Source organism: Saccopteryx leptura, chromosome 7 (genome assembly GCF_036850995.1).
Source record: "Saccopteryx leptura isolate mSacLep1 chromosome 7, mSacLep1_pri_phased_curated, whole genome shotgun sequence".
NCBI classification, from domain to species: Eukaryota; Metazoa; Chordata; class Mammalia; order Chiroptera; family Emballonuridae; genus Saccopteryx; species Saccopteryx leptura.
The window spans coordinates 103,423,948-103,441,003 of NC_089509.1; the positions used below are offsets into that span (position 1 = coordinate 103,423,948).

The 17,056-nt window shown below is 56.8% G+C and overlaps 1 protein-coding gene across 1 annotated transcript; it reads left to right on the forward strand.

Annotated features, from left to right (window-relative positions):
* On the forward strand, nt 1-12,917 carry WNT10A (Wnt family member 10A). The gene is made up of 4 exons (XM_066345196.1): nt 1-503; nt 1,528-1,790; nt 8,873-9,252; nt 11,893-12,917. The coding sequence occupies exons 1-4, from the start codon at nt 388-390 to the stop codon at nt 12,388-12,390; spliced, it is 1,257 nt and encodes a 418-aa protein (XP_066201293.1). The 5' UTR covers nt 1-387; the 3' UTR covers nt 12,391-12,917.
* Nucleotides 12,918-17,056: the final 4,139 nt, after the last annotated feature.

Consider the following 17,056-nt stretch of genomic DNA (forward strand, 5'->3'; position numbering starts at 1 on the left):
CGCCCTCGAAAACGCAGGCTTTCGGCGCAGCGCTGGGGGGCTCCCCGGCACCCCAGCCTCTCGTCCCCAGCCCGCAGCACCTCCGGGCCCCCCTTACCCTCAAGAGGCACCAGGAGTTGTCGCAGGGGGGCCTCGGGAAATTCCCTGGACCCCTGTGCCAGGAGGTGCCCGGTGCGCCCGCCCGCCACCCCCCCCCGGGGGCGGTGCCCGGGGGCGCTGCCCCATGGAGCTGGGAGGCGGGCGCCGTCTGCTCCCGGAGCCGTGACCCAAGTCGGAGCTGTGTGTCGCTGCCGCCCAGACCCCCGCGGATCATGCGCCGTCGTCCCTGGCTCGCCGGTCCCGCCGGGCTGTGAGCCCCCACTTCCCACCCGTCACGGCCCGCGCGCCATGGGCAGCACCCACCCTTGCCCCTGGCTGCGGCTTCTCGGACCTGGGCCCCAGCCGCGGCCCGCGCTCTGCGCGCTCCTGTTCTTCCTGCTGCTGCTGGCTGCAGCCCTGCCCAGGTGAGCCCTCACCTTACGCTCCGCCCTCCTGCATAGCCGGGACCCCCAGCCGCAGGGTCCTCTGGCGCTCTGGCTAAGGCAGGGGACCCTGGAAAAAGGGAGGGACAGAGTCGCAGAAAAGTCCTGGTGCCCAATGACAGACAGTGCCCTCATAGGAGGGCGTTGAACTGGTGACAGAGTATGGGCAGTCCAGGGAAGCGGGGCAGTGCTCAGAAGAGTGATGGCTACTAGCAGGGAAGGTGTGTGTCTGTGGGGTGGAGGGAGTAAGTACCATGTTGGAGTACAAGCTGTGCTTGCGGAATGCACTCCTACCCCAAGAGTAAGCTCACTGTCCTGTTCCTCCTTGAAGACAGCCCACAGGCAGGCACAGGGGCTGAGGGCTGGAAGGGGGTAGCCCAGGTGGGGTCAATGATAGACTGCAGATGGAAGGTGTGCGTGTGTGCGCCTGTGTATGTATGTGTGTGTGTTTGAGTGAGCCCAGCAAACTTGTAAACAGCAGTCTCTGTGTGCCCATGTGTGTGAATGTGAGAGCTCCTGGATTAAGGTATCAGATAAATATGTGTGTGTACTTGTGTATCTCTGTGTGTAACTATATCTGATGAAGTGTGCATGTGTGTAAGTGTTCCTGGGTCTGGGTGTGCACCTCAATGTGCAGAAGTGTGTCTTAGAGGATATGACTGTCGGAAACATGTCTTTAAGAGTGGTCTTCTGGGGAACGCTGCATATGTGAGCATCTATGTCTGGGGATGAATTTATAAAATACTGTGTGCACAGGCATTTTGGATGTCTGTATTTGCACATGTTAACCTGTGTGGGTGTGCAGCTGGGTGGGTTTTGTTGGAAGTGATGATGGTGGGAAGGTCAAGGAAAGGAGAATGCTTTAGGGGTATAGTGATGGACCCAACTTCCAAAGGCAAGGGTTGAAACAGAGGGATTATGGCCTTTGGGACAGACTGTGTATTGTTAAATGGGGTCCCCCTAGCCCCCCCAGACATTCACCCATCCCCACCCCACACGCCTGCAGGTCTGCACCCAACGACATTCTGGGCCTCCGCCTTCCCCCGGAGCCCGTGCTCAACGCCAACACCGTGTGCCTGACATTGCCCGGCCTGAGCAGGCGGCAGATGGAGGTGTGTGTGCGCCACCCTGATGTGGCTGCCTCGGCCATCCAGGGCATCCAGATTGCCATCCACGAATGTCAGCACCAGTTCCGGGACCAGCGCTGGAACTGCTCTAGTCTCGAGACTCGAAATAAGATCCCCTACGAGAGTCCCATCTTCAGCAGAGGTAGCTGCCCCTCATCTTGCCCCTATGTCCTCCCCATCCAGTACCTCCATCCACCCCAGAACCTGTCAGACATCCCCAACCCACTCCCTTCCCCTGGCAACCTCCCCAGGTGTCCAGCTGCCAGCCGTGCTCTGCTGCCTTTATCTGGTCTCAGAAGGGCCCCAGGGGGAGGAGTGGGCAGACAAATGGGGCAGATGTGGCTCCAGGCTGGGCTGTGTGGGCTGAAGGTGATAGGTTCCGTGCCGAGAACTGGACTCCTGGGTCATCCTGCCCTGTCATTGACACTGCATAGTTCAGGCCCAGGAAATATCTCTGTGACCTGCCTCACTTTACCCTCTACATAGCTAACAGCATGGAGGTCGGAGAGCCTATGATAAAGTATCCAGAATCAGCATGAAGAGGGGTTGGGGCCTTTTGCCAAATGGTGTAGGTGAGGGAAGTCTGAGCAGGTAAAAGGTCCGTACTTCCGAAAAAGCTCTTCTCCGCGGCAGGATACACCACCAGCCTCTGTGTCATCCTCACCACCCTGGAAAAATCTCTCTGAATCAGAAGTTCTGGGTGTGTGTGTGCCTCGAGCCCAGCAGGCCGGGTGGCCTTGCCAATTCCTTTTCCCCTCACAACTCAGAGAACCTGAAGTCCACTACCGTCCTCCCTCCCCACTGCTGGGTGACCCAGGTCTTACCTGAGCAATCCCTAGAATGACTTGGGCTGGAGATCGAGGAAGGTTGTGTCACACACCTCTGCTCACACCCACCTCCTGTGTTGGTATCTTGGGCCTTGACTCAGGTCTTTAGGGAAAGAGGGAACCCTGCGTCCTGGATGGGCCTACCTGGCCATCTATCTCTTGCCCTCTCAGTTGCTTAGGTGGGACAGTGTGGGGACCTGGCTCCTTGGGACTTGTCCACTTCTCAGTTGACAGTGGAGGAGAAAGAAGGAGTGCCCCATTCCCTTTGGCGTTGGAGCCCGAGGCTCTGGGAGAATCAGACTTCAATTGACCGCAACTTAGAGAACTTAGGAAGCCAGGGCCTTTCCTTTTCCACCAGGACCCCTCCGAACATTCCCTGGGCCCCAAGTCTGGGGCCCTCCGAGCTCCCCCAGCCCAGCCCCACGCCGCCCGCCCCGCCCCGCCCCGCGCGCTCTCCCTCCTGCCTCCCCCGCGAGCCCGGGGCGCTGTTTCTCCCTGGCTGAGCCCAGCCCGACGCGTGTGGCGGCATGCAGCCGCGAACTAATCCCCGCGGGCCGCGCAGACGGCTCCCGGGCCCAGCCGCGCGGCTCTCCGAGAGCGCGCCCCCCGCCCGCCCGGCCCGGCCCCCGCCGCCCCGCCCGCCGCTCTGCGGGCTCTCCAGCCGCCCGGGCGCGGCGATCGCGGACCCCCGCTGGCGGCATCCGGCCCCCGCGCCGCCCCGCGCCGCCCCCGCCGCCCCGCCCGCAGCCGGTGCCGGCCGACGCGAAGTGACAGGCCTCTGCCCCTCCGTGCCGGGCCGGGCCGGCTCTGGCCGCCGCCGCGCGCCCGCTCCCGCTCCGGGTTGCTAAGTCCCCCGTGTCCCCCGGAACCTCGGTCTCCCTCCAGCGCTCGGGTCCCCGCTGTAAGGACCCCGCGGCCCTCCTTTCGGTTCCGTTCCCCGAGGACTGCGGCGGGAGCTGAGCTTCTCACCCCTGCCGCTTCCCAAAGGGGCAAGGCAAGGCAAAGCAAGCTCTTCACCCCGCCCGGGCCCCGGTGTCCCCTTTCCCTGGTCCTCCTGTCCCCTTTACACTGAGCGAAGCCGGGCGTCCTGATGGCTGCGCCAGGGGAGGCCCGTGCGGCCCGGTGCACGACCTGGGGTCTTTGACACTCGGGACGAGTTCCAAGCGGTGGAACCACGCGGGGTTGGAGGGGCGCCAGGCGCTCCCGGGTTCACCTGCAGTTTAATAAGCGGGAGGTGAGCTGGGGGGACGGGTGGGGGGAGAGGTTAGGGGTGGAGGGGGAGACTTGCCAGGGCTAGCCGGGGCGGGGCGGCGCCCCAAACGGGGAGGGGACGGGACAGCGGCTCCTGGGCTCAGCAGGGGGCTGGGCTCCTTCCTTTGGCCTCAGAACACCATCGTACACCTCTTCGGCTTCTGCTCCCCGAATTGCAATTGCGACAACTCATTTGTACCTCTCCCTCGAGGAGGGGACTCTAGGCTTCTGGAAAGGAATTGTCACTCCCCCCTCAAAGGACCACCCTTTTGCCGCTCTCTCAGCCACATTCAGGTTTTCAGATTGACCCTCATCGGGGTCATTTCCTGATCCATCCTGGCCCAAAATCTCAAGAACTAGCTAATTTAATTCCCATGGGGCCACTCTTGGTGGAAGCCAGCTCCTGGTCTAGGCCCTTCCCACAGTTTCACTTCTTTTTAAGCTATGGATTGTCCATTGTGGGGTCAAGTGACCTCAGTTTCCCCCAAGCAGAATATCAGGGTGTTAAGCCCTATTCTGATCAAGGCTGCCAACTGGGTTTCTTAAAGGTGCATTCTGTCATGTTTAAAATGCAGAGACTTACTTCTAAGAAAAGGTGGTCCCTTGGTCTTTCCATCTTAATGCTGTTTCTGTCATCTAATTGTCTTGACACCTTCCCTGAGATGAGTTGGGCTGAAGGAATAGGGTTCTAACTCAGGAGAGAGAAGACAAGGAGCTTGAACACCTGGAGTGGGGCTTGGGAAGGCGGGGCACATAATAGGGCTTTGCCCAGCCAAGGAGAGGGGACGGGGGACAGAGAGAGGGGCTTCTAGGGGTTAGGACCAGAAAAAATCTGTGAAGAAGCTCCCAGTCCACGTTGACTGCTTTACCAAGCCCATGGGCAGCTGTGGCCCAATGCCAAGGTACCCCTAGTGTTTTGTTCTAGGACCCCAAGGGTTGGTACCTGAGTGGGTGGAGTGCTGGGCAGAACATCAGCTAGAGGAGAGTTCATTGTGAGGACTAGAGAACCCATCCACCCTTCACTCAGGATGCCAGAACCCGAGGGGCATTTGAGGAAGGGGCTGCTTCAGGCTGGACTTGGCCCCTGGAGTGAGAGGAGATGAGAGGACAGGGGGAGGCCTAATGGAGGGGAGAATAGTAGATTCATATAGCAGGTCCTGGAGTTCCCACACAGTTTAAGTACTGCCCTCCATGAGGCCCAGACCCATTTGAAATGGGTGGAAAGAGGGCAAGTGAGGCCCTACAGCAAGCTGGGCTCCCAGTGCGGGAGAAGCCAGCAAATTCGAGTCCAGCCTCTGTTCTCCAAGGCCTTGGCTCTTTCTTCTCCCACCTGCCTTGTACATTCATCCTCAGGGAGTCTTGGTTTTTAGCCTAAGTCTCTGGGCTTGGGGTATATGATAGCACTCAGGTGGGGACACAGAGCACAGAAAATCACATCTCAAGGTCACCTTAGGTCCCATTATTCTAATGGCATCCAATAAATCAGCCACCACATACTAAGTACTTTCTGTGTGTCGGGCATTCTTCGAAAGCACTTTATCTGTACTGTAGGGTCCCCAAACAACCCCCATTCAGTAGATGCTGTTATTATTCTCATTTTACAAATGATGCTAAGAGAGATTAGGTAACTTGCTATTAGTCACACAACTTGTGAGCTGTAGAACCAGGACTCAAATGCAGGCCAGCTGACTTTAGAGATTGCACTCAACCCCTGCCATACTGTCTCCCAAGCTGAAAGGCCACCCTGGTTTTTGTGTGCCCAGACACGAGCTATGCAATGTAAAAGTAGCCCAAGAAATGAAACTGACATACGCTTGCACAGACACACACACACACATACTCCTACCCATGTTTGTGCAAACATATAGCCACATTCAGTGTCATCTCTAAGTGTTCCCATATGCACACAACTCTCCCTCTCTCTCAGCCCAGGCACATGAGCACACACAGATTTACAAGGGAATAGAGACCAGACTTTTTCCCTTCCCTGTCTCTTTGATTCAAAAAGGCAATGCTAAAGCTTCTCTAACCCCTGCTGGTTCCCACTGGCTCCTGAATCCTCTCTTTTCCACACTTCCCCTACTCTCCAAATCTCCTCCCCCAGCCCCTTCCTGGCCGTTGGCTTCAGCCTGTAGCAGCAGCTGACTCCACTTAGATGCTGGCAGTCCCTGTCCCAGATCAAAGGCAGGGCGGCTAATTGTGCGTCTTAACAAGACCCCCCCTCAATGCTCCGGGCAGCCCAGCTGGCCATGGCCCCACCCCTCTCCCCCTCCAGCTGGCCAGATGGCACAGTGCCTGCATCTGCCCCAGACAGTAGGGGCCAGGACTGAAACTGGGGCCCTGAATGGGAGCTGGGGGCAGACCCAGTAGGCTGGACTTCTCTGAGGCCTGGATGCTTAGAACAGAGGTGGCTGTACAATCCCTGCCTGGTCACACCTACATGTGGCTGTGACAGCTACTTGGGGGCCATAGGATAGTTTCTTTTGATGCCTGGGGTAAGTATGGGTGTTCTCTGCAGACTGTAGGCTATATTTCTCCAGATTTCTCCAGCCCGCCCTTGAATGTAACAGAGCCTGGAAGATGGTGGTTTGTTTGCTCAGCACACCTCCCTGGACCAGCCTCTTGCTTTTTCCTGGTGCCATGCATAGACAGGGCCATGGGAACTAGGCACTGGGCTACCTGGGCTTCCTAGACTACCTGGGTGTCTTATACAGCGGCAGTTCTTCCCTAGAGTCAAACATCCTTTAGCACAGCGGTTATACAATACATTTTTATACAATACATTTTTAAATAAAATATGTATTTCCGATGGCTTTAGGCGACCCCTGTGTTTTGGTCGTTCGACCCCCGCCGGGGTCGCGACCCACAGGTTGAGAACCACTGCTTTAGCAGAAAGTCCTCAGGCCTGGGAGCTGAAAGAGCTGGGGCTGGGTCCAGCTCCATGACCCCTATGACCTTGAGCCTCCCCTTTTGCACAGTGGGGTGTGTGTGTGTGTGTGTGTGTGTGTGTGTGTGTGTTGGGGGAAGGATTTCTGGCTGCCTCTGGAGGTCTGAGTATTGCCATTTGTCCTAGAAGCAGGCCAATGACTCCCTCAGCAATAAGAGAAGTGCTTCAGAGTTCCACAGACCAAAAGCAACAGATAAACACAGGGTGTGCTCCCCAGCTTGGGTCTGCCTCCTTTCCCTTAGGCCCCCCACCCCCCAGAGCAGTGCCTACTCCCCTGCAGCTCCCTCCAATTCCCATCACCCCCTCTGGAGGCTCCAGCCAATCCCCATCACCCCCTCTGGAGGCTCCAGCCAATCCCCATCACCCCCTCTGGAGGCTCCAGCCAATCCCCATCACCCCCTGTCTGCTTATAGCTGGGCTTCTTAGGCAAAGGTCCTGAGATGCCATGAGCTGGAAAGAGAAAATAGGGACAGTCTGTTTTATGGGCTTCTGGTGGCCCAGGTGATTTATTCAAGGTGGGTTATAAGCTGCTTGGCTCTGTCCCTGATCAGAAAAACAAAAAGCCATGGCCTGCATAGAAATAGTGAGTGAAGTCAGATGTCAGGAAGAACTCAATAATAGCTAATGTTTATATGGTACTTACTGTGAGTAAGGTATTATTCTAAGTCACTTGGCCAAGGTCACATAGCTATTGACATGTAGTAAGTGGAAGAGCCAAGATTTGAACCCAGGCAATCTGACTAGAGTTCACACTCTACTGTACATTTTGGCTTTGGTCTTTCTTTCTTTCTTTTTTTCTTTCTTTCTTCTTTCTTCCTTCTGCTGGGCAGAAAGACGAAGACAGGGCCCTGTGATGCAGATAGTGAGCATCAGGGGTAGGATTGGGCTAGGGTCTCTGTCCAGTCCTGGTTGGCTCTCTAGACCTGTGAGCATGTCCTCTGAGTATTTAATGCTTGGATGGAGGAAGCCAGAGTTTTCCTTCTGAGCCTCTGGCCTCCTCCAAGGCCATCTGCTTCTGGCCAGGTTTTCGCTTCCTCAACAGAGGCCCATGGCATGGGTAGATTCTTCTTCTCAAATGGGGGCTATTACTGCTCTTGGGTTCTTCCATTGCCCTCACAGGTTCAGAGGCTGCTCAGAAACTTGTACCACAACCTGCTCCTAGCTAGTCCTTTCTCAGATGCAGAATAAGCAAGAAGTGGCTTGTGGGTCCAGGAGCTGGACACACCTGTGCAGGTAGGCCTTCCCCTGCCACAGGCCCAGACCCACCAGGGCTTTCCCAGAGACTAGCTCAGGCTGGGAACACCAAGGAGGAGAGCGGTATGGACAAGTCAGTGGCCAGGCTGGCCAAGCCCTGAGCCCCCGAGAGTGGCTCATCAGAGAGTCTTTCTGTGCCCTGAGCATCTCAGGGAAAGTGTCTGTCTGCCTTAGCTCACACTTCCCTCTCAGTTTTTAGCCCTGCTGTATGCTTGACCCCATGCAAGGCACAGGGCTCGCCTCCAGCATCCCTCAACTAACTTTCAGCTGACCTGGATTCACCACAGGTGGTGGGTGGTACTCTATTCTGAGCAGACTTTCAGGGATGTTCTGTGGAGAGGGAAAGGGGAAATTCTGCTGGTTCATTTCTCTGCCTCCGAAATCTGGCCTCAGAGCGGGTTCAGCAGCGCACCAGAAGGCGAGGCAGGGGCAAGCAGCCTTGGGGCCCGGAGCTTTAGGGGGCCAGCAGGCCTCTGACGGACTCTTCTGCTCATTACCATTTCCTGCAGCCTGCAGTTCCGTCACTGGTAATTTATTCTTTAGGTTACATTTGCCTTCTTTCTGCTGGCCTATTGTTAAAATGCAAATATGACAAGAGCGGTAAGAGATTAAGTCTCTGATCTTAAAAGGAATGTTTACCAGATACTTTCTGTCCAACAGGAGAAATGTAGATACCGATTCTGAGCTGGTAAGGGTGATGTTAATGAAACAGGAAAGGGCGTGCAGAAGAGGAGAGCTATGGGGAAGATCTCCACCACTCCATCCTCTGTTTGGAACCTCTGCTATGATTTCTGACTCCCTTTGACTCTCTGCCCTGTAACGTATCTCCCCCCAACACTGGGCCTCAGTTTCCCCTCTGTATGGTGACAAGATTGGGCAGGGAAGGCAGAGGGATAGGATGTCAAGGCTGCTCAGACCCTTTGTTTCCTGGATCTCCACCTGCAGGTTTCCGAGAGAGTGCTTTCGCCTACGCCATCGCCGCAGCCGGCGTAGTGCACGCGGTGTCCAATGCGTGCGCCCTGGGCAAACTGCGGGCCTGTGGCTGCGATGCATCCCGGCGCGGGGATGAGGAGGCCTTCCGTCGGAAGCTGCACCGCCTGCAGTTGGACGCGCTACAGCGCGGGAAGGGCCTGAGCCACGGCGTTCCCGAGCACCCGGCCCTGCCCCCTGCCAGCCCTGGCCTGCAGGACTCCTGGGAGTGGGGCGGCTGTAGCCCGGACGTGGGCTTCGGGGAGCGCTTCTCTAAGGACTTTCTGGACTCCCGGGAGCCTCACAGAGACATCCACGCACGCATGAGGCTTCACAACAACCGAGTTGGGAGGCAGGTGAGAGCTATCCTCCCCATCCCTTCCCTCTGCTTCAAATCCCTCTGCCAAGGGCCCCGCCCCTTCCCCAACCTGCGTCTCTAGGTACCACACAGCTCTCCTAACTCAGCAACTTTCACGTTGCCCCCTCCTAATTCAGTCAACAAACATGCATTGAATACATACTGACTGTGTGCCAGGCACTTGATTATGCCTGGGGGTTGAGGGCAGAAACAACCCATGCCCTCATTAGCTCACCCTCTGCTGAACAGCTTGTTCTGCCCATTTCCTCCGGGAACTCTCGTGAAAGGCAGGGTTGCAGTCTGACCTCAGGGGCCTAGGCCTGGCTCTGCCACCTTCTCTCCTTCCCTATAAAGTGAGAAGGTTGAACTGGCTCCTCCCTAAGGCCCATCAGCTCCAGTATTGCATGATTCTGTGACATCCTCTGCTGCAGCCCCCTCTCCTCTCCCAACCTTTCTGCGCAGAATGAGAAATCCCCCCAAGCGAGGTCCCCAGGAACCGCTGTGGAGCTGAGTCCGCTCTCCCCTACTCTCAAGTGTTCATACTACCTCAAAGGCCTCATTCATTTGAAAGAGAGAGAGAAGAAATTAATAATAGACTGGGGTGCTCTCACTTCAGGGAGCATGCCCAAGCCTTTCTCCCCCCCCCTCCCCCCCGCCGCCCTTCTTTACTACAGGAGAGTTCTCCTTGCCTTTCTTTCTCTTAAGCTCTAAGGGGCCCCATGAGACTTGCAATTAGGGGAGCAGTAGGCAGAGGCAGCCTGTCCCGGGCTAACTCCTGAACCTGTCTCCAAGGCCCCCTCTCCTCTGACTTTCTTCCAGCATGGCCAATAAATTCTTCCTTTACTTGCTGCAAAATAATAATAATAATAAACTGGATTTATTGAATGCTTATTATATGTTAGGCACTGTTTGAAGCACTTTACCACTACGTATTATCCTACTTAATCCACACAACTACCTATTGAGGGCGCTTACTATTTATGAACTTCAGGTTAAAATGTGGAAACTGAGGCACAGAGAGACTAAACTTGCCCAAGATGATGTAACTAGTGAGAAAATGGTAGAGGTGGGATTCATCTCTGGGCAGCTGAGCTCCGAAGCCATGTTCCTTTGCGTACTGTGGAGTCTACTCTATGTGTACGTCTACCCTAAGGAGCCTCCTTAGCCCTCAGGGTAGCTCAGCACCCTCCTTTCCGGCTACTTGGCCCCACCCCTCTCTCAACCTGCCAGGTCAGCTCAGGCCTTGGCCCTGGCTTTCCCTTACTCTGGCTGCCACCTTCTCCATCGCTCCCCTTTCCTCGGGTCTCTCAGCCCAGGCTGGTTCACCTCTCCTTCCACAAACACTCCAAGCTGATCCAGCTCTTCCCATTCTGACTTAGAGGTGAGGTAAACTGAGGCATATCTACCCTCAGGTCAAGTCCAGCTCCCACCCAGCCCTACCCTGTCCGTGCAGCTCTTTTCCCAAGCTTCAATACTATCCCAGCCTTTACCAACAGTGCCTCCTCCTCCTCATTAAACTGGTTAATTAATGGCTGCTGCCTGTGGGAAGCAGATGTTCTGGAGCTGTTGGCCAGGGGAGGCACTGGGCTGGTTCCCACGTGGTGCTGACACCACCGGCTGCACATACAGGCTGAGCAGCCCTTTAAAACTTAGAGGACCAGGGTCATTCCCTAATGGCCTCGCTGCCCAGGTCTGAGACCCCAGAACACTGCTCCCCCTATCTGAGGGTGTGTTTTTAAAGTGGAATGTGGGGAGGGGAGAAGTATGTGGTCACTCCCTCTGGGTCTTCTGCTGAGGATGATGCCAAGGGCTTTGGGCAGAGACTCTGCAGCAGGTTGAGAGCTGGGCAGGGAGGGCACGGGTAGGTCCTGCTCCCTAACTACCTCCTTCGTAGGTCTGGGAACCTCTCTCCGCTTTCATTGGGCTGGGGGTCTGGATCTTTGGGTTTGATTCCCATTTTGCATTCAGGTAAAGCTTTTGAGCCCGGTTAGTGTTCACTGTTCCCTAGGAGGGACTGTGGTCCTCAGCAGTGGACAGAATAAGCCCCAAGCCCCAGCCAGTATAGTGGGGAAAGGGTGCCTCCCCAGTTCCGTAGCCTCCTTGCGAAGGGCTGCAGGGCCCAGAGGAAGAAAGGGGCTTTCTCAGACTCCCTGCAGCCCCACTTAGAGCCTGGAGCAAGGCCAGAGGCTTTGGGGCTGGGATGTGGTGGGGCCAGCAAACCCTTGCTCCTGGCCCCCACCTGGAGGATGGAAGGAGAGGGAATTTCCCTGAGGATCTGGGATCCCCCCTCAGGAAGCAGGAGCCTCCAGCCCCAAGGGCCCGCTGCAGGTGCTGAGGAAGGTGGGCAGGAGAGGAGGGGGGCAGGAAGGGGGGAATTCCCCCGAGGCCTGGCCTGGTGGGCGGTGGATTGGGAGAGCAGAAGAGCAGGCAGATTTCTTCTCTGGACAGGCTGGCTCAGGAGTTGTAGTACCCTGCCCCCTCCCCCAAACCCGCTTTGGGCCCCAGATTTTGCCTTTGTTCAGTGGGAATTGATTTCAAAAAGCCTCCGATTCTCGATTCTCAAGCCAGTGTCTTGTGTTGGAAGGAAGGCAGTGGGGCTGTCCACGGGCGTCACCTCTCACCGTGCCTTTCTCTGCAGGCGGTGATGGAGAACATGCGGCGGAAGTGCAAGTGCCACGGCACGTCAGGCAGCTGCCAGCTTAAGACCTGCTGGCAGGTGACACCGGAGTTCCGCGCCGTGGGGGCGCTGCTGCGCAACCGCTTCCACCGCGCCACGCTCATCCGGCCGCACAACCGCAACGGCGGCCAGCTGGAGCCTGGCCCCCTGGGGGCACCCTCCCCAGCCCCGGGTGTTCCCGGGCCACGCCGCAGGGCCAGCCCTGCAGACCTGGTCTATTTTGAGAAGTCACCCGACTTCTGCGAGCGCGAGCCACGCCTGGACTCAGCGGGCACCGTGGGCCGCCTGTGTAACAAGAGCAGCGCTGGCCCCGACGGCTGCGGCAGCATGTGCTGCGGTCGCGGCCACAACATTTTGCGCCAGACCCGCAGCGAGCGCTGTCACTGCCGCTTCCACTGGTGCTGCTTCGTGGTCTGCGAGGAGTGCCGCATCACCGAGTGGGTTAGTGTTTGCAAGTGAGCGCTGGGCTCCCCTCCCTCAGACTGGCCCTCTGCTGCTTGCAATGTTGACAGGATCTACCGCCTTGGCTCCTGGGAGAGGAGGTTGGACCACACGATGTTATAGGAACCTCCCAGTTCTGAGGGTCGTCAAGTTTGCAATCACTTCTGTGGGCTCCGGGACTGATCTGCCCCCGCTGCTCGCTGCCCCAAGCTCAGGCTGCCCAGTTGGGCTGGGAATTGCCTTATCCACTAGGGCCTGTCTCCTTTCATCATTACCCCTTTGAATGGAAGCTGATGGGCAGGAGGAAGAGGATTACAAAGAAGAAATGGACATAACTGAGCTGCAGTGATTCTAGAGAGGCCCCAGAGACCTTCCCCAACAGGCCTCTGCCCCTCATCATTCAATTAACAAGTATTTATTTTGCAATCTTTGTGGCCTGGAACTCTTTAGGGAGTGAGGGGTGCTGGGGATACAGATGTGAATAAGAGAGACAGCACCTGCCCTCTGGGAGTTGACATTCGGGCTGGGGGAGATGGACAATAAACAAGTACATACACAAGCTCATTTCGACAATGCTGGTGTGATGAAAATAATAAAGCCGTGTTCGGATGTAGAGTGATCTGGGGGAGTGGGGGGTCCTTTAGATAAAGCCATTGGTCTAGGAAGTCCTCTCTGAGTTGTGTTGTGATACTCTGTGCTGAGACCCACATGATGAGGGAAGCCACGCACAGATTGAGGGTGAGGGCTTTCCAGGTAGAAGTCATGTGAATGTAAAAGCTCTGATGAGAAACAGCAAAGAAGCCAATGTGATCGGAGTGAAGAAATCAAGGGGCAGATTAGCAAGAGAGGAGCTGGGTGCTGGGCAACGGTCATATCATGTGTTCTTCTAGGGATCCTAGAGTCTAGGCCAAAGTAAAGAGCTGGGATTTTAACAGGAATGGAAACCTTCACAGGGCCTTAAGCAGGCAAATGTCATGGTCTGAGTCCCACCTGGATTACTATATGGGGCCTGGCTGAAGGGGAACAGGTGGTCAGCAGGGGAGCCAGTTAGAAGACTACAGAAATCTTCCAAACACGAGACATGGGGCCCGGACTGGATGGAGGCAGAGGATGTTGACAAGGGGATCAGGAGCCCTTGACGCCAGAGCTCTAGCAGTCCACCTTGTGCCTGAACCCTCTGCCACAAGCCAGGACGAGTGGCGGTGCCCAGCAGCGCCCAGCGGCAGAGAAGGGAGGCACTCTGAGAGGAGTAATCCTGGGCAAGACCCAGCTCAACCCAGCCCAGTGCCCCAGGGAGCAGGTGGGGCCAGGAGGTGCGGCTGGGAGGAGGGCAGTGGGGGGAGGGCCAGGAGACTCACTGTCTGGATTCTGGTCTCTCTGAGTTCAGGCAGGAGAGGCAGCCTATGTAAGGCTAGGGGTGGGGAGGGAGACATCCTTTTTGGGCCTCTTGTGTCCCAGATTCCCAACTCAGGGTGCCCTTGACAGGTCAGCAAGCTTGATCCCCCCCCCCCCCCCAGCTTCATACCCTCATAAGAACCCTGCTGAGCTGGTTCAGTGTCACACTTTCCTTGGTCCTCAGATCTCGTGTTTTTCTGGAACAGACCCTCGAGGAGGAGGAGGAGGGTGGAGAGGAAGGTGGGATCAGGATTTGGGGGAAAGAACACTTCACTTATTTCATCCAGTCCTCCCGCTGCTGCTCACAGTTGGTGATCCTGCTGTCTGCCTCAGTTAAGCCCAGACTGGCACCCTTCTTGATCAACCAAAGACAAAGTCTTATTCTTTTCCCCAAATGCCAGCCTACAAAATCCCCCCATATTTCTTTTGCCCTGTCCCATGTCTGCCTACCCCTGGGGAGAAGGAGTGAGAAAGAAAGGATGCATCCCTGGAGGGAGACCCACCAGCTGGGGGATTTGGCCCCATAGCTTGTCCTCAGCTCCCTCCCCTCAGATGCTGCATCCCAACAGCTCCCAGACACGCCTAAGGCAGTGCGGCCTTCCTTCCACTTGCTCAGCTCTTCTGCCTCTGTGGAATACAGGGTTTCTCTCCCCATCCCCCCAAAGACAGCCCCAGAGGCAGGCAGGCAGGCAGGTGAGAGTCCCCAGGGAGGAGGGGTAGGCAGGAGCAGCCAGACACACCTGCCTCATTCCTTTCCTCTTGTTCACCCAAGAGAGAGCTGTGGGGGCTGGGTTCCCTGCCATCCATTCCAGGGAGGAGGGTGGAAGGGGGGGAACGGTGTGTGTGTATGGGGAGACACTTCCACCCCAGCAGTCTTTGGTGTCACCCTCCTCTGCCTTCCATGTTTAAGGAGAACAGACGGGGGGGGGGGGGGGGACGACACACTGAAGTTGAGGATATGGGATCAGGGTTGGGATAAGGAGGCGGGAGCTATAACATTGCAGAGCCTCCTGCCTCTAGAGCAAGAAGTGCGTGGTGGGCTTTGAGCAGGGGGCTGGACAGCGTCCAGTCAAGTCAAGTCATAGCGACCTGACATATGCTAATCTGACCTGTACAGGAAGAGAGGAAAAGCTGGGGAGGGAAAAGAGAGGCTGTTTCCACCCTGTCCTCTCTCTGGGACAGAAGCTGACTAGAGTCCTGGGAACAAAGCTGGACCCAATAACTGGACAGGCAGGTGTGTGTGGCATTTGGTAAGGGTCCTGGAGGGGGATGTGGAGGTGATAAAAGGTGGGAAAATGGGGCCCAAGAGGCACTGGTCTTACGCATACTGGCTGAAGGGCGAGGCAGTAATTAACATGCTGATTGCAAATAGGAGAAATGGGTTGAAATGAAGTGGGACAATGGAGGTAGATGGGAAGAAGAACTTCCCAACAGCTCAGAGAGGATCAGGGTTGAGATTTGGAAATGAGAACAGAAGGTAGACCGGAGATCATTGAGAGAAAGGGACCATCTCTGCGCCCCAACACCTTCACTTTGATAGGCCCTGAGTCATCCTCTTGTGGGAGGGAAACATGGTATGGTCTAATGGAGCCTGGATGGTCCCAATGGGAGGAAGGGAGGGAACTAATAGAGAATGAAGGTGGTGGATAGATCAGCAGGCAGTGGTGGGATTACAGCTCAGGGAAAAGCAGCTAGATTGCGGTGCGGATCAGAACCCAAACATTCTGCTTCACAGTCGCCCAAGGTCCTAGGGTTGGAAAAAAAAAGAGAGAGGCAAAGGTGGAGGCTTTGGCAGCTGTAGGAGGGCCCTGGTGAGTGAGAAGCAAGGTCGGGGGCATACACGCCTTCCTTCTCCTTCCCCTGAATTAAGGTGCCCCCAGCTAGCCCCTGGCAGGGGGCCTTCCACATTGGAGTTTGGCCAGGCCTTAGTCGCGGTCTCCCTCCTTCCCTCCCACCCCACTTCTCTTGTGGTTGCCGGCAGCTGCCTGCGGTCGCCACAACCCCTGTGCTCAAGGCACGGGGACTTTCCAACAGGGGAAAAAATGACTTAATGAGAGTGGGAGCCGGGGGCGGGAGGGACAGGTCCCTGTAATCACTGCTACGCTGTTGGGCCTGCGCGCCTCCGGGCCCTACCCCGGCTTCCTGCTGCCAGCGCCCCCCTCCGGCTCTGCCGGGACTGAAAAACGGGCTGGCGACAAGGGGATCCCTTTTCAAGTTCCAGGCTCTCTGGGGCTCTCCGGCTGCCTTTGCTCCTTAGGCTTGTAGTGCGTGGAAGCTGGGACACCCCCTGATCCTTCTCCGGACTTTTGTCCTTGAAGGTGGAGGACAGTCTCCCGCAAGAACTGGGGTCTTCTGCTGTTGGACTAGAGGGGCGAAAGATTTTGAGAAGAGCCCTTTGCCACTTTGCAGCTGCGCACTTCGAAACGCCCCCGGTTGCTGTGGCAACCAGGGCAGTCGAGGTGTGTCCGCAGGGCTGGGAGCCCCCCGCCCCCTTCTCGCCGGCCTCGGGGCCCGGCCCGGCCCGGCCGCTGCGGTGCGCGGGGGTGGGGGTGTGCCGTTACCATAGCAAGGGTGCGCTAGTAGGGCACATTCTTCCCCAGGGTGGGAGCGCCCTAGGGATACGAGAAGAGGGGGGTGGCGAGGGCGGCAGAAAGGGGGGGGGGGTGGTCAGGGTGAGGGAGGAGACTCGGACAAGACTAACCAGGGCTTCTGCGGTTGGGATAGGGAGTTTGAAATCTGCCCCCGTCCCCAGCTCCTCTTCTCGGACTCTCGCTGGGGTTCAAGTCCTCCAACCCCTAGTTTCCGGGGAAGGGATCCCCGACAACCGACCCGAAGATCTTATGGCTTCCTCCAATGATGGCTTTCTGAGCCAAGTGTCGGGTTTTGCCCTCCCTTCCAACCCCGAGCGGAGCCGCAGCCCAGACTGAGACCCGAAAGCCCTGCAATTAAGCCCCTCGGCTGTCCTAGCGCCGCCCGCCGGTCCTCTGCTAGGTAGGGCCTGCGCCGGCAATTACACCAGCGCGCAGCAGTCGATTACTCCGATGTCCGGGAAGCGGCCTAGGGGTTTAGAAACAGCAGGCAGGTCAAGAGGGCGGGTTCCCTGGGGTTGTCCCCTGCCCAGGGTTCTTTTTTTTTTTTTTTTTTTTTTAACAGAAACAGAGAGAGAGTCAGAGAGAGGGATAGATAGGGACAGACATGCAGGAACGGAGAGAGATGAGAAGCATCAATCATCAGTTTTTCGTTGCGACACCTTAGTTGTTCATTGATTGCTTTCTCATATGTGCCTTGA

Excerpts from the sequence above, each read along its gene's own strand:
- WNT10A (XM_066345196.1), top strand. The coding sequence starts at position 388 with ATGGGCAGCACCCACCCTTGCCCCTGGCTGCGGCTTCTCGGACCTGGG. Across the intron at positions 504-1,527 it reads CTGGCTGCAGCCCTGCCCAG|GTCTGCACCCAACGACATTC; the intron begins GTGAGCCCTCAC and ends ACACGCCTGCAG. Across the intron at positions 1,791-8,872 it reads GAGTCCCATCTTCAGCAGAG|GTTTCCGAGAGAGTGCTTTC; the intron begins GTAGCTGCCCCT and ends CTCCACCTGCAG.